This window comes from Aethalodelphis obliquidens, unplaced genomic scaffold (assembly GCF_003676395.1).
Source record: "Aethalodelphis obliquidens isolate GAN/ISIS:26980383/991018 unplaced genomic scaffold, ASM367639v1 scaffold2, whole genome shotgun sequence".
In the NCBI taxonomy this organism is placed as follows: domain Eukaryota; kingdom Metazoa; phylum Chordata; class Mammalia; order Artiodactyla; family Delphinidae; genus Aethalodelphis; species Aethalodelphis obliquidens.
The window spans coordinates 33,427,901-33,453,494 of NW_020837946.1; the positions used below are offsets into that span (position 1 = coordinate 33,427,901).

Consider the following 25,594-nt stretch of genomic DNA (forward strand, 5'->3'; position numbering starts at 1 on the left):
CTTGAGATTTTTCTTTCTTTCCTTCCTTCCTTTCTTTCTCTCTTTCTTCTTTCTTTCTTTCTTTCTTTCTTTCTTTCTTTCTTTCTTTCTTTCTTTCTTTCTTTCTTCCTTTCCTTCCTTCCTTCTTTCCTTCCTTCTCTCCCTCTCTCTCTTTCTTTCTTTCTTTTCTTTCTTTCATGCTGGGTCTTCATCGCTGCCCGTGGGCTTTCTCTAGTTACAGCGAGCGAGGGCTACTCTGCATTGTGGTGCACGGGCTTCTCACTGCAGTGGCTTCTCTTGTTGCGGAGCATGGGCTCTAGGTGCATGGGCTTCAGTAGTTGTGGCATACGGGCTCAGTAGTTGTGGCTTGCAGGCTCTAGAGCGCAGGCTCAGTAGTTGTGGCGCACGAGCTTAGTTGCTCCACGGCATGTGGGATCTTCCCGGACCAGGGCTCAAACTGGTGTCCCCTGCATTTGCAGGTGGATTCTTAACCACTGCGCCACCAAGGAAGCCCTGTATATTTCTCTTGAAAGCGATAAGCAGAAAAAATATCAGTGAATTGTATTTTCTGGTTATTTAGGTCCCAGGTAACTGTATACGTTTTCTATTGCTACTGTAACAAATCATCTAATCATAAATTGAGTGGCTTAAGACAACACAAATTTATTATCTTAAATCCTATAGTTCATAAGCCTGAAATGGGTCTCACTGGGCTAAAATCAAGGTCTCAGCAGGATTACGTTCCCTTTCGGAGGCTCTAGGGGAGAATCTGTCTCCTTGCTCTTTCCAGCTTCTAGAAGCTGCCCAAGCTCCTTGGCGTTTGGCCTTCTTCCTCCATCTTCAGGGCGAGCAATAATGGGTCCAGTTAAATATTACATCACTCTGACCTCCTTACACTTTTAAGGGCCTTGGGATAACATTAGTTCTACCTGGTTAGTCCAGGATTATCTCCCTGTTTTAAGGTCAGCTGATTAGCAACCTTAATTCCATCTGCAACTTTAATTCCCCTTTGCCATGTAATGTAACATATTCACAGCTTCCTGGATTAGGACGTGGACATCTTTAGGGGGTCATTATTCTGCCTACCGCACCAATTAAAGTTTTACTATTTAACTTGATAAGACAAATGGGAACCAGAGCAAAGCAAGTGAAGATGGACTTACTTGGATAATTACAATGTGTATACATTTTGTCATCTGGGATGTTTCAGGGTTGCAAACATCTGGGAAGCACAGTCGGGTGAGAGGGGGAGCTTTGGAAGGAACCAGGCGGCAGTATAGGCAAAACTAAAAGTGACATAGAGCTTGAAGAAACCTAACTTACGCAATGCAAAAAGTAAAAAGGCTGTGTTCTGAGTACATTTGAAAGGAGGGATTTAAGTAGGGTCTGACGTAATGACTAAACCCAGTTAGAATATCTTTGGGCTGTGTTAGCCACCCTGACTTATCAAGTGTTGGAGACCGAGAAAGGCTGTGGAAGGGTGGTCCCATGTGTCTGACATGAAACTGATTGTCATATGGCTGGCCACATAAAAATCAGATGAAGAAATTTTGTCTAAATTTAACCAACACTGTCTGGGATCAGAAGCAACACCAGGTTTCCAGCAACTGGGAGGCATTTAAGTTCAGGGTAGTTCCATGAATGAGAGAACTGCCGACTTCCTATCAAAACAGCCGTACCCAATACTCTCATTTGTCTCTTTAGAGCCCGAAACTCTCTCAAGCTGCTAACTGCCATTTCTGTCTTAGGGCTCAGCATTGCAGGACAGAGAGCTACTTCAAGGTGCAAGTGTGGGGATGTCCCTTTCCTCAATGAACCCTTTTGCTCATGTTTGTAACCCACTGAATAAGAGTTTAAGAGTCCAGGCAAGACACAATTGAAAAGGACTCAGTGACCTCATCAGTTTCCTCTGCCTCAGCAGAGTTGAGTGTCTGGGGCTTCCAGGCAAGTTACTTGTGAATATATATAAGGAAATTTAAGGTATGTTTGGGGTTTTTTTGGGTTTTTTTTTGCGGTACGCGGGCCTCTCACTGTTGTGGCCTCTTCCGTTGCAGAGCACAGGCTCCGGACGCGCAGGCTCAGCGGCCATGGCTCACGGGCCCAGCCGCTCCGTGGCATGTGGGATCCTCCCGGACCGGGGCACGAACCTGTGTCCCCTGCATTGGCAGGTGGACTCTCAACCACTGCACCACCAGGGAAGCCCTTAAGTTATGTTTTAAATAAACATACCAGAGCATATGCATCCCACATGAGTCTCCCCTTTAAAGCAGTCCCGTTGGAAGATGAATCACTTATTCCAAAGATACTATTAAAAACAATCTGGATCGTTTCTTTTTAGACACTTAAGTGCATACTTTGGAGTATCTTGATGGGAGCAAATATTTATCCTCTAAAGGTGGATTTGATTTTTACCAACAGCTAAAATTCATTTGTATCAAAGTCTGGGAAATAAGGTGAATAATCAACTTAAGTGATATTATTTTAGATTAAAAGATGAGTCTGATATAACTGAATGAGACTAGTTTTCTCCTGAGGGTTGTAGATGGTTCTGAGGGCCTAAGAGTAAGAACAATGGACTCATTGATGGGATTAGTTGGCACCTTTCAAAGTGATTTCTTTAAAAGATTATGCACAGCTGAGGGTAGTAACTTCTGGAATTTTTCTTGAGGTTTATTACTTCAGAGAGACATTGTATCTTAGTGATTCAAAGCATAAGCTCTGAAGTCAGTCTTGGAACCAAAGTTCAGCTCTATATTTTTTCAGCTGTGTGACCTCAAGCAAGTCACTTACCCTCTCTGAGCTTTGTTTTCTTCATCTGAATAGGAGGCTTATCCTATAAACTACCTCAGAGGATGCCTGCAAGGAATAAATAAGGTCATAAACATGAACACGAGGTCATATATATAAAACACCCAGTCTACAGCATGACACACAACAGGTGCTCAGTAAGGAGGGGCTCTTGTTTTTCTTCATCAACACACTGGGTACACACAAACAGGTGGGAGCAAATTCATAATATTGATTGTATTTTGTGATGTGATAGTACTAGTAACTATCATTCATTAAACACCCCTGGTGGGTAAAACCCTTTCAAGCCTCACTATAACCCCTTTAGAGGTCGGTACTATTATTGGACCCATTTTAACAGATATGGAAATTTGAGGCCTAACGAGTTAAGTAACTTGCCCCAAAGCATTCAGCTACAAAGCTGTGGAGTAAGGATTGGAACCCAGCTACTCGGACTTCCAAACTAGGACCTTTAACCCTTTCTCACACAGCTGTTTATGAAGGCCTGTTGGTCCTCTTCACAGTGACATGAGGACAGCGTGAGTAGGGGTCCAAGCATGGGCTTTGGAACCACATGGGCTGGATTTAAGCTTGAATCCCAGCTCACTCCCTTATCTGTCATGTGGCCCCTCCCCGTTTTCTCAACTATAACGCGGGGCGAATGAAAAGAGGCTGCAGGAGTAGAGTGTAGCACAGTCGGTGCAGGGAATGAAATGTGAATGAAACCCCCAGTTAACAGAACATTCTGCACAGAGTAGCTTTTGGTGCCATATCCCAACCCTTGAGATCCACACGCCTCCCAGGGGGAGAGCAGTATCGCTGCTCTGAAAGCCTGGTGATAGCCTAAGGACGAAGCACAGCCTCACTGATAGTGGGAAATTCTCCTGAAAGTGGGCAGTTTCCATCAGACTGTGGCCGAATTCCAGTGGGGGTGGAGGAGGTGACAGACAAAACCACTTAGTGTTCCTCCTTGGCCCACAAGTTGACACTCTGATCAAGCACTCTTCCTAACACGTGTTCCTAGAGAGCAGCTTGTTATCTGGGGCCAGGGCTGGCTGTCCACCCCGACTCCTGCCTGGGACTGCTCCCCGCCCGTGTAGTTCCTTCTCACACCATGACTTAAGAAAAATCCTGAGTGGCCAGAGGAAACATAGCATCAGTTGCAGCTTAGTGTCCAGCTGGTCTAGAGCACTCATTCATTCATTCATTCATTCATCTTCCACAGGAGAGAAGTCGGCAGCCAGTCTTACAGCTAAGAGGCCAATTATGGACTGAATTGTGTTCCCTCCAAATTCGTATGTTGTGACTCAGAATGTGACTGTATTTGGAGATAAGACCTTTAAAGAGGTAATTAAGGTAAAATGAAGTCATATAGGTAGGCCCTAATCCAATATGACTGGTGTCCTTATAAGAAAAGGGTATTAGGACACAGATAACAGACTGAGGGACCTTGTGAGGATACAGTGAGAAGGTGTCTTCTGGAAGCCAAGGAGAAGCCTCAGAAGAAACCAACGTTGCAGACGCCTTGATCTTGGAACTGTGAGAAAATAACTTTCTTTGTTCATGCCACCCGGTCAGTGATATTTTGTTATGGCAACCCAAGCAAACTGATACAAGGCCTAAACTTCATTTTCAGCCTTGCACACAAGGGTCAGGGTGGATGCCTCCCAGGAGAGCCCTGCAGTGAGATGCTTCCTGGAGATCAGGGCACCAAGGCCTAGTGGTGCTGGATGTTTGGCACAAAGAGCCTCCTGGGTTTTCCGTCCGCACACCTGTGGCCAGTGCCCCTGGCTGTCCCCTTTGCACCACCTGAGCAGCCTTCCTGACTTCTGAGCCAGTCACTCGGGGTCACCAGGGAAACTCTACACTAGACTGTCCTGAAAGCGGAAAGTGGCTTTCAGACCTCTTGGGAGTGATTCAGACCAGGAGGACACTCTGTTGAAGTGATTTTTGTTTTGTTTGTTGGTTAAAGAGGCTTATTTATGCAGTCCTATCTGCTAACCACTTTTATCTGTTCTTTGTTGTTGCTTGAATAAGAACTTGTTAAATGACCCAAATTGTGCCTTCTACCTGCCTTTTGAAAGGACAGAGTAACAAATGTAAATGCGTATTGGGTAAATGTGCTTTGTTTTCCAAGAGAGGAACTATATGATCTGGAACTGAAAATGCTCAAAGGTGCAACCCATGATTTTTTTTTCCCTGAAATTCTTTTCCACCTGCCAGCTTCTCACCTCATGGTAAGTCAGGTGCTGTCCCAGTTATAGTGCTTACTCAACAAGTCACTGATGGGGCCAACTTTTACAAACATGGACTTGTATTCCTACTTGGTCAGCATTAATTTGCAACTCAGAAAGTCTTTGTTAAATATTGAAATTAAAATGGCTTTCCTGTGGGGTTATTTCCATTTCTTCATCTGTAAATAAGGAGCTTTAAGGTGATGTCTAAGATACCTTCCAGCTGCCAAGATTGTGATTCTGTTTTGTAAGTTGGGCAAATGTGTGAGTCCTTCTATGCCGCCACACAGCACGCCACCATTCGAACCCAAATGCTAGTTATTTCATTCATTAGCTTAATAAATGCTGTTGAGTGAGGGACTGAATTAATTAATGAATGCCTACTGGGTTCCCAGCCCCAGGGAACACGCAGATAAATAAGACAGTTTCTGCCCGTCAAGAGCTCACGCTCTGAAGGGGGAGACAGATGTGTAAACAGATGTGCTGCTCAGTTCGACTTCCTTTGTTTTCAGTTAGTTTTACCTATTATGATAATAAAAACTTTAACTTAGTTCGTGCCTGCTCTGCGTCAAGCACTCTGCTGGGTGTTGTACAATGAGTCCTCATGTTCGTTCTACAAAGTCCGTATTATTGACGTTATTTTAAAGATTAGAAAACAAAGGTCAAATACTTAGGTCTGGTTAACTCCTTGTCCACATTTTAATAGGAGCTACGTGAGCTTTACTGTTTCTGGAAAGAAAAGCCAAAGGACACCATGACTCCATCTCAGTGAAAGGCAGCAAGTGTGGTTGATTTTATTTTCAATTTATTCACTTAAACAACGTTTATTGAGCATCTTCTCAGTGTCGGTAAAATTTAAAAGCTAAGTATTCTTCTGACCTGATCCTGGTGCAGACAGTTTTAGCAAAGGAGAAAAAGAAGTGTCAACTAATGATTATACCAAATGGACCAATGCTCTCATGTAAAAGCAACAGAGTGCTCTGATCCCAGAGGAGAGAGCAACTAACTCAGGGCTGGAGCAGTCAGGGAGGGTGACCTTTGAGCTGAGTTTTGAAGGACAGATAGGAATTCATCAGGCAAAAGGAAGAAGGATGCTCCTAGCAGAGGGAACAGAAAGTACAAAAGCCTAGTGATACGAACAGAACACTGCATTTGGGGAATGATGAGCAGTTCTGTGTGGCTGAGTGTAGAGAGAGTGAATGAGCCCTGAGGATGGAGGAGCCAGATGGAGAGGTCGAGTGGGGCCAGGTTGAAGGGTCCTGTTCAGAATTTATCTTTTGACTGATGAAGTCTTTTCTAGGGGGGATGGTGACATCATCTGATTTGCTTCAGTGCAGAGCAGTGATTAGCAGTCCTGGCTACACATCAGAATAACACGGGGAACTTTAAAAAATCCTGATGCCTGATGCTGCACACCAGATCAATTAAATAAGAATTCCTGGGAGCAGGACTCAGGCATTTGGTATTGGAAAGAAAACGTTCCAGGTGATTTCAATGTGCAGCCAAGGTTGAGAACAACTGGTGTGGAGAAAACTCCAGAGAAGAAAGAAGTTGGTGACTGGGAGGCCAGTTAGGGGACTACTGGAGGCCTGGAGAACCCCTCCAGGGCAGTGGTTCTTGAACTTCAGTGCATCAGGATCACCTGGAAGGCTTGTTAACTTGCTGGGTCCCAGCAACCAGCTTCTGATTCGGGAGGTCTGGGGCGGGACCTGAGAATGTGCATGTCTCACCATTTCCCAGGTGGTGCTGATACTACTGGTGAAGGGACCCCACTCTGAGAACCACAGGTCTGTGGCCAGGCAGTGGGATGGAGAGGAGAAAATGGGCTGGGAGGTATTCTGGAGGCAGGGAGAGGGGGCTCTGGCAACGGGGTGAATGACAATGCAATGCAATTAATCAAAATGGAAACGGAGAAGACATTTTACTCTGTTTATGATGTGGGGGGAGAAGATTTCGGACATGGAGGACTAGACGTATTTGTTGGAAAGATCTAAGTGAAGGCACCTAGTCAGCAGCTGAGAATACTTCTCTAGCTATCTGGAAGAAGTGAGGCAAATTCTGGAACAAATCAGGACCTCGGATGTAGCCTAGCTCAAGATAGACATGAACTGTTGACTGTATATAGCTTGAGAATAAATCAATATATTGCTTCTATTGCTGCCATTTTTTTTCTGATGTGTTTAATCAATAAAAGATGGTGGTGGTAACTTTGTAGCCGCTCTGCAAAAAAAAAAAAAAGAGAGAGATCCACATGTTACATAAGCCATTAAACCTGGTCGTTAAGTATACATAGGTCAAAAGGTAAAACTGCCTCCCCCAGTTTTTCCCATTTATATTCACACATGAATTTGAAAAGCAAAAATAACCTCTTTCTCTATTATATTGGAAATTATTATATTTTCCGCTGATCTGTGAGAAGAATCCAAGGCATTTTGCTGAGCCTCAGTTTCCCCAGTGGGTTGGATTTAGTAACTGCCAAGTACCCTTCCAACTCCAGAGTCCCATGCCTTTGACTTGGTGTCAGTTTTGCCAGAAGGATCTCCAGGAGCTGGTAACACTGGAAAAGTTTTTTTTTTTTTTTTTCCCCATTTGAATTGAACGTTTTTAGAGTACATTTTTATCAAAAAAATAGTAAGGCCCTATTGTCAGAGCTCTGTCCTTAAAGGTATTTCCAAACTTGTTTCTTATTCCTCATTTGACAAGTGCTGTCACAGAGCTCCATCACTCCTGCACGAACAGCTACCAATAAACAGAAAATTATTTCCAACCAGCTAACATGCTGTTTACTTTCCAGAAAAATTGCACTTTCCTATCTGACAGTTGATCAAGGGGTATCCCGCTGCTGTCAGCAGGGAGAAATGTTTAAACACAGAGATGGGAGTTTAAACATTTTCTCATTATCACAGAATAAGGGGAAAAAAACCCACAAATAAATAAATAAGTAACACTGGCATCCAGACTCTCTAACCCCCTGCTGGGAGCGTAATGAAGCTGTGTCATGTGACCCAAAGGAGTGGGCTTTCATCTCTGGCCCCAGTACTGTTACTCAAGTGACACCTGTCACATGACCCAACTTTGGTCTTTTATCTGCCTTCCCCAGGCACCCTTGTGGGGAATTGTCTTTTCCAGAGATGTGTGGCCTGTGGTGGCCATTGTAGTGGGTTCTGTTAGTGTCATTAGCCTGGCCCTTTGCATTTCCTGCCTCAAATCCCTGCATCTTTCCTCAAACATTGTTTAAACATAATAAAGTATGAAACACCTGCGAAACTAAAATAAAGACCAAAAAAAAAAAATCTCAGAAAGGACCAAAAAATTCAGTGCCATTATTATATTTCATGCAAGTTTGCAGGAATTGGAATTTGAAGAGAAACAAATTTTAAAGCACTAATATTCATGTCTGAATGTTTATTAGAGCAGGTGGTTGATAAAACCCGAGTACACTTCATTATAAAAATGCCTGCAATTTTAACTAGCCAGGCTCACCAGGGAGAACCACAAACAACCAGCACCAGGTGTTGTGGCTTTTCCTTCCCCAACTTCATTCTAAAACCCAATCTAACCTGGCCTCCTGCCTCCCCTTGCTAGCTAGAACTCCATGGCGCTGAACCTTTCATTTTCCTGGTCTATTTATCTTCCGCTCTCCTACGACGGCTACCGACATCCGTCATGACCACCACCTCCATAAACATCACCCACCACCACAAGTTAGCTGATTTTCATGGTGCTTACTATCTTCCAGGCACTATGCAAAATATTTTAAATGTATTAAATCATTTGATCCTCACAAGCAACTCTGTGACACAGATATTATCACCATCCTCATTTTACAAAGGAGGAAATGAGAGCACAGAGAAGTGAAGTAACTTGCCCAAGGTCACACAGCTAGTTAGTGCAGAGCCAGATCCAAAAGCAGTCTGGATCTTGACGCTGCTCAACGCTGAGCAAATCTTCAGAGCTCTTCTAAATCTTTACCCGTGTACTTTTCTTTTTTCCGATCACAGAGGATACGTGTCTCTTATCCTCTTCCAGGCAAACGTAAACTCTTAATCTCATTTCCTTCAATCTCTGATTCTTCACTGATTCATTCATTTATGTATTCCACAAATGGTTGTTAAACACCGATTATGTGTCATGCACAATTCTAGATGCTTGTGATATATCAGTGAACAGAACATTAAAATTTGCTCCTGTGGGATTTACTTTCTAGGAGGGGGAGAGAGCAAATACACTCGACCCTTGAACAGCATGAGTTTGAACATGGGTCCACTTATATGCAGATTTTTTTTCAGTAGTGAATACTACAGTACTACAAGATCTGCGGTTGGTTGAATCCATGGATGTGGAGGGACCACCAATAGAGTGCCGACTGTAAAGTATTTTCAAATTTTTGACTGTGCAGAGGGTCAGTGCCCCTAATCCCTGAATTTTTTAAGGGTCAATTGTAAACAATAAATATAAGACATCAGTGTGTCATATATGAAAAAAACAAAAAAACCCCAGATCAGGTCAAGGGAGTAAAGGAGTGTGGGGTTGCAATGAAACAAATGGCAGAGGAGTTCATTACTCAAAAGATATTTATCAAGGTCCTACTATGTACAAGGGACTATTCAAGGTGCTTGAAATACATCAGTGAATAAAACAAAGTTTCCTATCCTCAAGGAGCTTACATTTTAGTAGGGGTGAGAAAAACAATAAACATCATAAATCAGTAAACCATAAATTATACAGCATGAAATCCAGCAACAACAGGCTTTAGAAAAAGCGGCCAGGGTAAGGGGGATTTGTGTGCAGGAGGCTTGGGTGTTGAATAGGGTGGCGGGTGTAGGCTTTGCGGATAGATGGCATTGGAGCAAGTCTTGAAGTTGGCAAGGGAGTTGGCTGCGTGGATATTTGGGGGAAAACGTTCCAGGCAGAGGAAAGAGCCAGGCAGAAGCCCAAGGAGGGAGCATGCCCAGTGTGTTTAGACTGTCCAATGATTCTCCCAACTTCTTTCTTTTTCCTTCACTCCATAAAATGCATAGTTCTCTCCTGTGCTAAAAAAGAAAAAAAAGAAAAAGAAAAGGAACCCTCTTGCTGCTTCCACATTCTAGCTAGTACTCCATCTTTTTCATCCTTTCGTGATAGTTTCTGAAAGATATGTCCTGCTTCTATTTTCTTACCATTCACTCTCTCTTTAATCCGTTGTATCTTTCTATGACCACCATTCCATGGAAGCTGCTCCCTTAGAGGTCACCCATGACCAGTAGCCACCAAAATCCATGGCCTGCCTCGGTTTACACCTCTCTGATATTTTCTCTGTGGGCCCCTCAGTCTTGGAACACTCTTCTTGACTTTTATCACCCAGAATGATTCTAGTTTTCTGCCCCACCCCTCCAATTTCTAGCCATTAATACTTTGTTTCCTTTGTGAATTCTTCTTTCTTCCACCCTTGTGCTTCTTCTCTTTGTGTATGTTCTCTTGAGGAATCACATCTTTGGGACTTCAGTGACATGTATGTAGGTGATGCCCACATATAGCCAGTCTTCATTTCCTAGTCCCAGGTCAGCCGTTCCAATTGTCTGACACACACCTCCAACTGAAGATGTCCAGAAATGAGCACATAGCCTCCTCTCCTGAACTAATTGCTTGACTAAAAATGATATAACAAGTCATCCAGGCCCACAGACTGGAAACCTTACAGCCCTTCTTCATCTCCCACCACTCCTTGCACCACTACACCCCACAGACAGTTGCCGTGGCAGATTCTTTGGCTGACCGTTCAACAGTCATTCCTCACTTCTTCCCCAGTTAAGAGAAAACTGATTATTCAGGAACTTGCCCCTCAGGAAAGTGACCCCCGCTTCAGATCAGTAGCAAATCCTGACCATTCTAAAGCGTCATCTAATTTCTCTTGCTGGCAGTTCAGGAGTGGATATGTGACCGTCTGTTCAGTAAGGTGTGAAGAGAACCATGCTTTCTTTGAAAAATAAGCACACAGGAAGAGGCATCCTCTTCCTCTACCGGACATTGTCATACCTGTATGTGATGCCTGGGGCTGTGGCAGCATCTTGTGACCATGATAGGAACCAGCCTGAGAATTAGGCAATGAAGGACACCGAAGATGCAGTGAAGAAAGACGAAGGAACCTGGGTTGTTGATGATGTCTTTGACCCATCAGTTAATTAATCCTGGAACCTGGAATTAAATCTAGGTACTTCTAGATTTCTTATGTGACCTAATATCCTCATGGATTAAGCCACTGAATGGGGGTTTTCAATTTCTTACAGCCAAAAACCATCCTGTCCTTTCTTTACTTCCCACACACAGGGCTATCTTCTTTTCACCCTCCTCCCCACGCCCCCACCAATTGCCTGCCTGGAAAACTCTCACTTGAAGACAAAGATTAATTGTCATCTTCTCTATGACAGGGAGGACTGAAATGTCATTGGATCTTGTATTTATTTCCACCTAATGCCCCAGTTGACTACAGGATCCTTGGGGGAACGTTTTTTATATTTCTACTGCAGATGTTTGTGGACTAAATTAATGAATAGATGGGAAAGATTATTTTATATCTTGGTTCAGTTTTGGGCTCCCGCAAGATTTTTCTTGCAATATCCAATGACAGTTCTTACAAAAGAAACAATTGTTTACAAGAATGCCAATAAACTTGGATGAATTCATTACCCAGCACCTCAGATCTTATACCAGGTGCCTATTAACCTACTTAGGGATGCAGAGGAGTTAGAAGTAGAAAATGTGAATAGATTCAGAGAGGATGGACTAAAATAAAACTGTTCTGGGAATTCATTTATGAAAGGCATTGAGAGTAACAAAAAGGTGTCAGTCAGTGTAACCTTCAGGAAAGTCTGAGCACTTTGGTTCTAAGAACTGTAACTGCTCAGAGTGATTTGTTTTCCTCCAGAAAGTAACTTCCATTGGATGTTCCTAGAGATTTCATTATAAAAAGGCAAAAATTTTTGAGAATAACTCCAAGGTCGTATTGGATGTGCACTTAAAGTATCAAGAAATGTTAGAAGACAACGTTACCAATTCTCATAAACATCCTACCACTCTATGTCAGCACTGTTCAGCAAAACTTTCTGCAATAATGGAAATGTTCTATATCTGCATTGTGCATTATGGTAGCCACTAGCCACATGTGGCTATGGAGGCCTTGAAATGTGGTTAGTGTGACTGAGGAACTAAATTTGATCTTGATTAAATTTAAATATAAATAGTCACATGTAGGTAGTAACTTCCATGTTGGACGGTGACCAACATGTTTTATGTGACCTAGAATAGTCAGGATAGGCTAGGTTACACTGCAGTAACAAATAATCTCCAAATATTAATGGATTAAAACAAAGTTTTATTTCTCTTTCTCACTATATATTCATTATACATCATCTGGGGACTCTGTTCTACATCCTTTCATTCTGGGACCATCTTGAATGCTGCTGGTCACTGTAACAGAGGGAAAAATGAAGAGAGATCTGGAGTGTGTTGCACTGGCAATCAAATAAATGCTTGATTCAGAAGTGATACATATCACTTCCACTCACAATTCACTGGCTAGCGCTAATCATACAGCCCTATTCCTCCACCAGAGAGCCAGGAAGTGTCATCCAATTATGGAGTCTGGGAGACAGAAATACTAGGTGAGTAGCGCTAGTGACTGAAAAAGTAAGCATTATTAAATAACTAATACATCTAATTGAACAAAAATAACTCATGTTTTTTAAAGTCAGGTATATGCCTATACAAAGGAATCAACAAAAACATGGGAGGAAAAAAATAGGCACAAACAGGAATGCTCCTTTGATAGAATCAAGGAAGAAACGAAGATTAGAATAATGTTTTGGTGTTTCATACATAATTTTTATTAAGCTTTTGAATAGGCAAATCCATTCATTAAAGGAGAAAAAGAAGGAAACAGAAGCATGATTTATCTTCCATTATAATTAAAGAGAATAATTTTGTCAATTTTTACTTTTTAAAAAATCCTTTAAAAAAAACCCCAAAACGAGCCTACCTGTTCTTACAACAATAGGATCTTACTATAATTCCAAGTATAGTCGCTCCACAGCTCTTCAAAAGCCCTTATTAGACATCTTTGAATTAGATGGGAACTTAGGGGTCAGCTATTCTAATTTCCAATATGGGAATCCCTCCTACAGCTTTCTATCTCTTTTGGGGCAAAAAGGAAGTCCACTACTGCTGTGGGAGCTCATTTCATTGGTGGACAGGTGAAATTTTTGGAGAACTCTTCCTGCTGTATCAAAAATACCATCTCTGAGCTTTCAATGTACGTATTTGTCCCGGCTCCACAGCCACCCAGCAGAGAGACAGCCCCTTTGCTCCATGAGAACCCTCAATTCCTTGAAGGGAACTTCTCTGCCCCTGGGTTTTCCCTTTTTGGAGTATTCCTTCTTGTGCCCTGGTCTCTGTACCTCTGTTCTCCTAGCAGCCCTCCTTGGAGCGTGCAGCCCAGACTTTGGGGACAGAGTCTGAGCATCAAATCCTAGATGCTTGAATTAAGTTCTGTGTTCTTCTCTGCAAGGCGGGGAATAATTACACCTACCTCTTACTTGTTAAGAGGATTAAACAGGATTAAATCTGTAAACTAATAGATGCACAATAAATATTTACTTCAATGTGATGTTTCTTTTAAAGTGTGATGGGTAGAGTGAAATTTAACAATAATTTAGATGTGATCTGACTAATTCCCTTCTCTGGGACACCCTCTTATTCCTTCATTTATATCAACCACAAGTATTAGCATTATCTTTTGTGGGCAGCCAGACATACTATTAATTCATATTATAGTTAAAAGTGCCAACTTCCACTAAGCCTTACTTAACTTGTTGACATTTTAAGCTTAAAGTGTAAGAAATTGAACCAGATGAAATTTGATAGGAATGTATTGGCTGTTGCTCATCAGCTTTTTTTATTTTCTGGGTTTTTTTCTTTTGGTTTGGTTTTAATAGACTTTATTTTTCAGAGCAATTTTTTTTTTTTTTTTTTTTTTTTTGCGGTACGCGGGCCTCTCACTGTTGTGGCCTCTCCCGTTGCGGAGCACAGGCTCGGGACGGGCAGGCTCAGCGGCCATGGCTCACGGGCCCAGCCACTCCGCGGCATGTGGGATCTTCCCGGACCGGGGTACGAACCTGTGTCCCCTGCATCGGCAGGCGGACTCTCAACCACTGCGCCACCAGGGGAGCCCTCAGAGCAATTTTAGGTTCACAGCAATATTCAGCAGAAGGTACAGAGAGCTCCCATACACCCCTCCCCCCCACATGCACAGCCTGCCCCATTACCAACGCCCTCCACAGAGTGCTACGTTTGTTACACTGTATGAACCCACATTGACTCATCATTATCATCCAAAGTCCGTTTTACATTAGGATTCATTCTTGGTGTTGTATACTCCATGGGTTTGGACAAATTTTTGATGAATGGTGTATATCTGTATCCACCATTATAGTATCATACATAGTTACCCTGTCCTGAAAATCCTCTGTGCACCATCTATTCAACATTCCCTCCCTCCCCTAGCAACCATGATCTTTTTACTGTCTCTATAGTTTTGCCTTTTCCAGAATGTCAAATAGTTGTAATGATGTAGTATGTGACTTTCAGATCGGCTTCTTTCACTTAGTAATATTCATTTAGGGTTCCTCCATGTCTTTTCATGGCTTGATCGTTCCATTTCTTTTTACTGTTGAATAATATTCTATTGTCTGGATGTACCACAGTCTATTTATCCACTTATCTACAAAAGGACACCTTGGTTGTTTTAAAGTTTTGGCGATTATGAATAAAGCTGCTATTAACATCTGTGTGCAGGTTTTTGTGTAGACATAACTTTTCAGCTCCTTTGGGTAAATACAAAGAAGCATGATTGCTGGATCTATGGTAAGAGTATGCTTAGTTTTGTAAGAGACTGCCAAGCGGTCTTCTAAAGTGGCTGTACCCTTTTGCACTTCCACCAACAATGAGAGTTCCTGTTGCTCCCCATCCCTGGCAGCATTTGGTGCTGTCAGTGTTCTGGAATTTGACCATTCTAATAGATGTGTAATGCTACACATTAGCTTTTAGCAAGATCTCAGGCTTTTGAATCATGATCCAATGCTAGGTGTCAGCTGCCTCTTCAAGAGTTGTGTATGCTACAGATATGATAGGTATGTGATTACTGGAAAGATCATAGACATTGGAGACTGCCAGACCTCAGGTGTGTACCTTACCTCTGCTGTCCTACCACAAAGGAGTTAGTTAACTTCTCTGAGCCTCAGTTTCCTCTTTTGTAAAATGGAAGTAATAAATGAGTAATAACAGTACTTACTTTAATGAGTTATATGAATAAACTGTGTGCCTTCTCCAGTTTTATTCAAGTGATTAATAATAAAAACATTTGACCAGAATAGAACTTAGGGCTGAAACTTGTACCACACCACTGCTGGCCTTTCTCCAGTAAGGCCACTGTTCTTTGAGCACATAGATCTGCCTCATCACCCAGCCCACACAGTTTCATCTTTCAGGTATATCTGGACAGGCTTTGTCAAATGCCTTACTAAAATCAAATACTCGGTAAGGTAGATTTCTTTGGACCATCTGTGTACATTTTTCCTCCTTCCATCTCAGACTCTGAGTGCATAGGTACTATTTTTAAATTCTCTCTTAATTAGTTCATCCTTGTTCTTCTAAAGGCTATATAGCGGTCTCTGGTTTCTAGGCTACTACATTTCCTGAGTAGATCATCCCCAGATGAAGTAATTTGAGTTTCCCCAGCTTCTTTTAGAAGGACCCATTGTAGAAAATGAAACACATGTTAGCCGAGACAGATCCCTCATTTTATTTGAGGCTTATGTGTGTGCACACAAGCATGTGTATCTCATGGTGCAACAGGACTTGAATTACAACTTTGGAACTCTTTGCTCTTATCTATCTATTCAGTATCTCTGCCATCAAGTCAGAGCTGAGATTACTCATCACTTTTGCTGTCATCACAGACAATTAGGATTCAGTAGAAGGAGACAGCCTGAAATTTAATTCTAACCAGCAGTTCAATCCAAACTCCCAAAATCTGGCTGGGATGGGGCGGTGATGTGTTTTGACAATCCAGTTAGTGAAGGAAGAAGCGGCCCCTAGGAAATCATAACAAAGAGTCTTAAGCAAGACTCCTTTCGTTGACAACTTTATCCAAGAAACCACCTTCCCTGTAGACTTTTCTAAACTTTAGACTAATCCTCTCCTTGCCACAGAAGTCCTTTTGTTGCGGGAAATTGTAAGTGACCACAGGAGTGACAGGCCTCTGCAAGCACCAGCTCTGTCTCCAAAGTCTTTCAATTGTTGTCTCCCGTCTGTCCTGTTCTCCTTCTGGCCCAAGGATCACTCTATCAAATAACGTAATGAATGAAATTATTCAGCAGTTCTCTTCTCAGATGATTTCAATCTATGTCTAATTTTTGAGCCAATCACTGTTAAATTCTAGGCAAATGACAGCAGCAGTAACCTTTCATTGCTTTTTCCTCAAGTATTATGCACTGTTGCCTTGGACATCATATTTAAAATATTCCACATCACAGGTGGTGGTATAAAACCCTTGGTCCAGTGTGGAGTTAGATTTGAAGCTTCTTAGTAAGTGGAAGCAAATTAAAACGGAAACAGCAATACAGGTAGTCCTGGACGTGAATGAAGAATAAAAAAAATCAGAATCATGAATAACAGATTGAGTAAGGAAACCTGTTAAATATTATCGCAAAGTTATTGATGGAATTATATATAAATACAGATGGATAGATAGAAAAGGTGATAACAAATTTTAACAGAGGCAGCATCTTACTCCTGGTAATCAAAATCTATCTCCAAATGTACAAATTATCGTTATACCTCACCACACCCTAACTCTTCAAAACACACCAAGCTTTGAACTAATATGTGTAAAGTGCCTGGCACATGGTATATACCCAGTAAATTTTAGTTCCATGTCTCTATTGTAGACATTAGCATACAGTTTTTCCATACCTGAAACTGACATTCTGGGGATCTTTTAAGAGTCTTAATTTTCAGGCATTGCTGCTAGTTATAAGTCCTAATATCCCAATTTACATTTTGAATCTCCTGAAAAGTGAATATTTTAACATAAATTCAATTTAGTGGAAAAGATTTACAGGCCCCAAGTGTCCATGTGATTACCACTTTTAGTCCCTGACTCCAGCACTCCCAGATTTTGCTGATCCCAAGCCGTTTATTAAACAGTTTAATTGCTCCAGCTTCTCCCTGTTGTGGTTCATCTCCTGTGGGTTTTATCTCCTTACATTAGTACCAAGGGCCCAGGGACATCGGGAGATTACTCCAGTGCACATTCTGCCTGCCCCCTCCCTTCCTCAACAGCTGGCACAGACGCCAAGTTTGTCACGCTCCTTTTAATTGATTTTCTATTGTGACCAATTTACATCTACAGGTAATGAATGATTCTTTGCGGAAACTGACTGTAGTTCAGAGAGGCAGGGTAAGCTCCCTACCTCCTGGCGGCTTTAGTAAAACAAAATAACAATAGAAATAATTGTTATGTCTTACGGGGCACCACCATCTGAGACCATTTCCATCAATGTCTTTGATAATTTTATGAAGGGCAAATCCTAAAGTACACCCTGTTCTCATAACTGGTGGGTTTAAGATGGCATAATTACACAGTAAAATTTCTGCTCTAGAAAATATTTTACTTGGGAAATACCATGTTATGATTGTATGGCCCATTGTAATTCCAATTTTATATCGTCAAAATATAAACTTCAGTATTTCATAAAATGCTCTGACGAAGAGCTATCATTCTAAACTTCCCTGATCTTTCCAAATTTCTAAATACAATGATCTTAGAAGATCCAAAAGGCAGACGTTCTTGATGCGTATATGCCTTTAACAGAGAAACTGGCAAAGAGCTGAATCCTGCCATGTGAATGACGTCGGGGCAGGGGTGGTGCAGGGAGTATGCCAGTCATTACCATCTAGGCCCCAAAAGTTCTGCTAGGAAGCACGGCAAGCTGTGGTTGCCAGATGCGTGGCCAAATCGTAGGTTAATGACTGTGGTCTGGGATATAGCCAGGGTCACTTACAGGGCTGGCTGGCTGGCTGTGTGCCTGGGTCTCACCTTGATTCCTCTATCTAGATTGCTGTCCCCTCTACCCACCATGGAAGGCCCAGGATGAGTGCTCTTGTAAGATCTAGGGATGTCTATACTATGGTGGCTTTTGGAGTTGTCCCACCTGGCTTTCTGTGCCTACCAGCAGAACTCTTTAGGATATGGTAGCTTTGGGGAAGTCCTCTACAGCGCCCCTTCCTCTTCAAGATTACCTTGGAAGGCTGGGTTGCCCTGGGCTGACGGAGGAGACTGCTGAGAGCACCTGAGTCTGTGACATTTGTGGATGGGTCCTCCCTCCCTATCAGGTCCTCATGGTTCCCAGAGCTCACCCTGGAGAGGACTCCCTGTAAGCAATGGTGCAAAAAGGTGTAGCCTAAGAAGCCTGTAGCAGTGATGACTGGACACTCGTAGGCCTCCAAAACCACCTCCTGGGTGGTGCTGGACTGAACCAGGTCTGCTCTGGCACCTGGGGGCAGGCTAGGTGGTAATTTGCAGTACTACGGTGACCAACCGTCCTGGTTTACCCGGGACTGTGTCAATTTTGGCACCGAACATCCCACATCCCGGGACACCCCTTGGTCTCGAGCAAGTGGGGACAGTTGGTCATCCTGACCTCTGATTTTGTCCTATCAGCTGACAGCGAGAACTATGTAGTTAAGGGAATTTAACATGTCAGTGGAGTCCTGTATTCCAATGTGTCAGCTCAAGGCCTTACAGTGAGTGTAAGGGTTGTCTCAGGGGTCCTATCAGTCCCCTGGCAGTGGGAGCTGATGCACACTGCCATCCTCCTTTCACAGCCTGTGAGGCCTAGGCCTCTGTGCCCAGAGTGGGAATGAAGAGCCGGGCCCAGGACAGAGGTGCTCTGAACCCATGAACCAGGTCTTCACTGGACAGTGGTTGATTTTCAATTCCATCCATAAGGAGCCACACAGTTGTAACCACTTACCTGGAAAATCTTGGTGATCTCGCCCTTTCTTTTCACCAGCATTTGCTAAACCCGGCTGGGTGGTGACCTTTCCGGTAAGAGGCCAACAGGTCACACATTTCTGGCTTTAGCCTCACGCCTGAAACTGTAAATAGAGACTCCACTGTAGGGAAGAAAAGAGAAAAGCACCAACATATTATCTCCTGGGATCTTTCATGGTGTATTTTTTTATGTCTGTTGTAATATCTGTCACCCGAAGAGACATCAAAATGTAAGCCAGACTCATACATCAATAATTTACACTGACTCATGGATAACTCACGTTACTGAATAGCTGTCAGGTGCCTCCTATTCAATTCACTTCAGTTCAATTCACTTCAATGCATATTTACCAAATGAACACTTGGGTAAAGGCACCTTGGTGCTGAAGGTGGTCCAAACAGGAGCAGAACTGGAAGCCACACACACACTAACAACAAGGGCCAAAATCAAGCCAAGGAGTCTGGACGCGAGTCCCGGTGATGACAGGCAGTGAGCATGGCGCTGGGCTACATAATGTTTTGGAAAGTTTCAAATTTCTGTTACATTAGATACATTTGGCAATCCATTTAAATAGACTCTAAGGTGCAACTTTTGTAGATTAAAAAATGTTTTTGAAATATATGTATATTACCTATGCCCTCAGACTCACAGAATGCTGACAGTTTGCATTTTTATAAATGCCTGTGTTTGTTAAACGTGTGTTGTCCCTGGGTGCTCTACTATGCTAAGCTTATGGGCCATGTCCTCTAAAAGTTAACATTTTAAGGGGCTCATCTGCAAAATGGGATTAAGAAAACTTGCGGGCAGATTGCTCTCAGCTTAGAGAAGATAATACGTGCCAAACGTCTTGAGTTGCTCTGATACACCATATATCTTTAATAACCAGTAGCCATTGTTACAAGCATTAGCACAGATACCATCCGAGAAAAACATCCGGGGCAACAGCCACATCGTCACCAAAGCACATCCACAAAACCTGCTCAGGACATCCTTCCACTTGGGCACTGCTTTTCCAAGGCTCACAAGCTGCACAAACTGGGTTGCTGTAAATACCACACAGTTTCACAAAAAAGAGAAGCTCCAGCTTTGGTGCACCGAAAGCATAAAATGCCATAATAATATTGTTTGCTGGAAGCTATTCACACCCAAAGGGAAGAAATAAACCTGCAATGCTGACTGTCTTGGCTACCTTGGGTAAGCTGTGGCCCTGACTCCTTCGGTTTGGAGTTACATATTTGCTAGACTGGAAAGGGGAGACCTCAAGTCTTGTTGATATGCATAATGTATTTTCCCAGGTACATTATAACGCGCAATTTTGTAGTCTACTTTCTTTTAGCTCGGGTCATAGTGTAAACAGTCAAACAGTTCAAACAAACCGTGCATATTAAACTTTACAGATTACTCTCAAATCGACTCAAGTCCAAACCATTCTGGGAACGTCTCTCAGGAAGAAGTGTCCTCTTACCTTGGGGACAGTGGCATGAAGATGTCCCTCAAAAGCAATAGTTCCTCAATAGCGATGAGGGAGGCGGGGGGCGGGGGGAGACGGAGAGAGAGAGGGAGAGAGCAAAAAAGAGTGAGAGAGGGAGGGAGAGAAAGAGACAAAGACAGAGAGAGGGAGAGAGGGAGAGAGAGAGAGGAAGAAAAAGAGAGACGGGGGTGGGGGTAGGAGGAGGATGTGTGTGTGTGTGTGTGTGTGTGAGAGAGAGAGAGAGAGAGAGAGAGAGAAAGAGAAAGAGAGAGAGAAACATGTGGCAGAACAGTGCTGGGAAAGCAACCAGTTAATCAAAGGGATTTCAATTTGGCCATGGACTGCCCGACTCTCCTTCCCAACTCACAGAAAAAGAAAAAGAAAACAAGAGGAAAAAAAAGAAAGAAGGAAAAAAGCAGCCGAGTGGTTCTCCTGCAGCATCTCACAAATGCAAAACCCTCCATTTGCTGACTCCTCATTAGCTTTCTGAATCTGACAGCATAATTATTGCAGCTGCTTTGCGCTTAGAATAAATAAATACAAAAGTGGGTGTTTAAAAACTTTTTGAGAAGGGAAATTCAGTCATCTAGACAGTCAGTAGGACAAGTTTATTTAAAACTTTGAGATTCTTATGTATTTAGATCATTTCGGAATGAGATAATGAGATAGTTGTCTTTCAGTCTAATTGAGTTCCTAAGCTCCTGGCTGTTGGCTGTCACCGCTTTCAAACTTTGCTTTAACTTTCCTTCCTTTAGAAATCCGATCCTGGTGTCTCCATTTACTCTTCCTGGGCTGATAACCTGCTGAAGTCTCAGTGCACTGGAGTGCAGAAAGTGACTTAATGGCATTGAGGAGCTAAATAACCTTTCACAGGAAACATGACAATCAAATCTCTTCTACTTGCCTGTAATGGCTGAAAGAGAAAGCACAAGTTGAAAAGAAAGCTTGGAAATTAAACCATCATTTCAAAATGTCTTGTAATTTTCCTTGTCACGTGGTTTTCGTGCTACTCTTGCACATCATCAATCCATCAGCTGGAGTTGCTTAGTGCATTTAATTATTCATAGTGCACACAGCCTCCGTGACTGAGCGGTAATTTTAGCTCATGTGTATGTATATAGGCTTCATATCTTCAAAGCCCAAAGGATCACACAGTACTTTAAATTGAAGTTGCTAACTAACATGGAGTGCACTTAAAACTCTGACTAGGGGCACAGCACACATGCATTTCCGATTAAAGCAGATGATCTTTCCGTTTAAAATTAATTAGTGCCTATTTATCTTTTCCTCTCCCTCCCTCCTCTCATTCTCCCAGGAGGGCATTTATGTGAACCCTTGAAATCAGTGAGTTAAAAGCTTTATAAAATAAATATTCTGTCAATCTGGGGTGCAGGAAACTAGTGTTAACCCATTGTGCAGATTGAGAAATTGAGGTTTATGAGGGCCAATAATGCATGTGATGCTGGGGGAAAAAAGAAGAAAACTCAAGTTTTTAAACTCTCAATCCAGAGCTTGAACTCCCTGTACCATTTGTCTTACTTTATTCCTTTAAACAATAAAGGCAATATAACATCAACATGAAAGAAAACTTTGAAAAAAGGAAAAAAATTACCCACAATTCCCCTCAACTAGAAGAGCATTTTTACTTTTGTACTCTACTTTCCAGTTTTGTTGATATGCATAATACGTTTTCACAGGTGCATTGTAATATGCAATTTTGTATCCTTTCTTTTAGCTTGTGTCATAAGGTAAACATTTCCATACTACCCCACACTCCTGTGAATTATCATCTTAAATGGTTACATAGTACTGTATGCTGGGTCAATATAACAATATTTATCCAATCAGTTCTCGTGTTGAATATTTAGAGTTTCTTTTATCTTTTTGAATTAGAAAAAATTATAGACAACACCACAATGAACATTTCTATGCATCTAGGGTTTGGTTTTTTTTTTTTCTTTCTTTTCTGTTCGATTGTTCCTTTGGATAATTTCCAGGAACCAAAGTATAGGGTTGAATGTTGTTAGCATTTTTATGGCTCCTTATAGGTATGGCAAAATGCTTTGCAAAGGTTGCCCCAACTTACACCACCATCTGTAGAGAATCATTTTACCACAATCTTCCCAGCACTGGGAATTAGGAGTCATTAAGTTGAGGGAAAAAAATAACTACTTTAACAGTTATTTGTATTTATTTAATCACTAGTTAGACTGCCTATTTATCCCATGTGTTGGTATGTTTTTTTCATTTCCTTTGTGTAAATTGCTATTTTGTGCCTTTACCCAATTTTCCATTGGATCCTGGTATTTTTCTTACAAAACTAAATAAGTAATAGTAAGGGAAAAACAATAACCAGCACTGATTAAGAAATCCTAAAACCCAAGGGCGACTGTGTTACAAACAAAAAAAAAAACAAAAAAAAAAACAAAAGAAAAAGAACAAACTAAGACCAGATGACATTAAGGATTAAGGAAGAGGTCAGGGGCTTGAGTCTTTATTAAACATAAAATTGAGCCCTCTTAATTGTGAGATCTTGAACATGTTACCTGGGAACATGTGACATATTTCCTGGGAAGGCTTTAAAATAAACATAGAGCACGACGAGAGAGTGGAAAGGTCGCAGGGCTGGGAGTCAAGATCTTGGTTCTAATCCTGGTTGTGTTACAGTACTAAATTTCCTTGTGATCTTTAGCAAGCAGTGATGAGAAGTGGAAGACAGTGGCTTGGGAGTCTGATTTACAGTCAAATATTGCCTCTACCACTTACTAGCTGTATGACTTTGAGCAATTAGCCTCCCTCAGCCCCAGTTTTCTAATATGTAATATGAGGATAATAACTCCAGATTTGAGAGTTAGTATCTAGATTGAATGAGAATTTATGTAAAACACATAGACGCCCAATAAACGGCAGCCGCTATTCCTCTTCTCTGGGTGTTAGGGACTCATCTATATAACGAAGACATGGAATAATGAGTCCCAAGATCCTTTTCTTGTCAAAGGGTCTCTAACTCTTTCCTGAAGCATTTATCTTTATTTGGAGATTCTTTCAGTCCATGATGCTAACAAATTTAACCAACTTAAGCAGTTGGTAGAGCTGAGGGACTTGGTTTACCCAGACTTTTCCTACCAATGTTAACTCTACGCAACATCTTAAGCCATGTCTCAACCCAACATCTTGTATTCTAATGTATTAGAGTGGGTAGAGGACAACACTGAGCACAGAAGGTAAAGAAGTGTGTTATGGAGGACACTTCCTAACTTGCTTCTTAAGTACTGATTCATGGAGGATTTAAAAGGTAGACAGACTGAGTAATATTCCACTGTATATATTACTCCACCATAAAAAGAAATGAAATTGAGCTATTTGTAATGAGGTGGATAGACCTAGAGTCTGTCATACAGAGTGAAGTAAGTCAGAAAGAGAAAGACAAATACCGTATGCTAACACATATATATGGAATCTAAGAAAAAAAAAATGTCATGAAGAACCTAGGGGTAAGACAGGAATAAAGACACAGACCTACTAGAGAATGGACTTGAGGATATGGGGAGGGGGAAGGGTAAGCTGTGACAAAGTGAGAGCGTGGCATGGACATATATACACTACCAAACGTAAGGCAGATACCTAGTGGGAAGCAGCCGCATAGCACAGGGAGATCAGCTCAGTGCTTTGTGAACGCCTGGAGGGGTGGGATAGGGAGGGTGGAAGGGAGGGAGACGCAAGAGGGAAGAGATATGGGAACATATGTATATGTATAACTGATTCACTTTGTTATAAAGCAGAAACTAACACACCATTGTAAAGCAATTATACTCCAATAAAGATGTAGAAAAAAAAAAAAAAAAGGTAGACAGAGTGGTCTGAGTTAGGTTATAAACTCCTAGAAGCAGAATAGGATTGAGAGACCTGGCTCGGAATCTCCCTTCCCTCTTCCCTACGAAACCCAACCTCCGAAACCTGGCCTGTGGAATGACAAAATATTCTGGTTAAACTTTGAATAGACTAGACAATAAAAGCAATAAACAGAGTAGATTTGAAATCATTAGCACACAAAGAGCTAAACTAAGCTTTGCTGGTACATGTTAAAGAATGTTTAAATTGCTGCAAGAAGGCATACAATGACGAGGACTAAGACCTAGGATGGAATATGAGTCAGGATTGTACTTATTAAAGAGAAGATACCTTCAGATAATAGTAGATGGCATTCAGAGGAGGATGACATTCCTCTCCCTGGATATCCTTCCTCCCCAACCATCCAGACCCTGTCACCTTTCAAGACCCACTCACAAAGCCATCCTGGACCCCTACAGCTGGAGTTTAATCTCATCTCCTTTGAACTGTCAGAGCACTTCACACTTGGTCTACGGCCGTTTATATACTTGTTTCATTTCCTTAAGGACTGTAAGCTCTTGGAGGACAGAGTCCATAACTAATTCATTTTTGTATCCCTCAATCTCATATCTAATAGACCCTCAGTAAATCGTCCATGAATGAACTGGAAAATAACTCTCCCAGTATGTTAGAAACCTGAGTCTAGGGTGGGTCCATAGTCTCAGAGATAAGCAAAATAATTGGAATCGGTTCAGAATAGAATAATGAAGCAAAACAGTTAAAAGGTAAAATAAACAATCTATACTGGGTATGTTTGGTGGAGGTCAAAGGAAGTCAGCCTAGAGAAGTGAGCTTTAGAAAGTGATATCAAGGGATCTTCAAATATATTAAAGAGATATTATTAAAAGAAGTCCTGAACTTCTTTTATTGGAGCAAAACAAAAAATTACTCAGATTTCAGGCTTCCCTGGTGGCGCAGTGGTTGAGAGTCAGCCTGCCGATGCGGGGGACGCGGGTTCGTGCCCTGGTCTGGGAGGGTCCCGCATGCCGCACAGCGGCTGGGCCCGTGAGCCATGGCCGCTGAGCCTGCGCGTCCGGAGCCTGTGCTCCGCAACGGGAGGGGCCACGGCCGTGAGAGGTCCGCGTACCGGAAGGAAAAAAAAAAATTACTCAGATTTTAATGGAGCAATATGAATCAGGCCT

The 25,594-nt window shown here is 42.1% G+C and overlaps 1 protein-coding gene across 1 annotated transcript in view; it reads right to left on the minus strand.

Annotated features, from left to right (window-relative positions):
• Window positions 1–14,547: 14,547 nt before the first annotated feature.
• CDK15 (cyclin dependent kinase 15) overlaps window positions 14,548–25,594 on the minus strand; it is a 113,462-nt gene continuing 102,415 nt past the window's right edge. Inside the window, exons 17-18 of the mRNA XM_027123971.1 lie at window positions 19,070–19,211; window positions 14,548–16,663 (exon numbers count right to left, since the gene is read on the minus strand). Coding sequence (XP_026979772.1) covers window positions 19,102–19,211 — 110 coding nt within the window. The 3' untranslated portion in view covers window positions 14,548–16,663; window positions 19,070–19,101. The remainder of the gene's footprint in view (window positions 16,664–19,069; window positions 19,212–25,594) is intronic.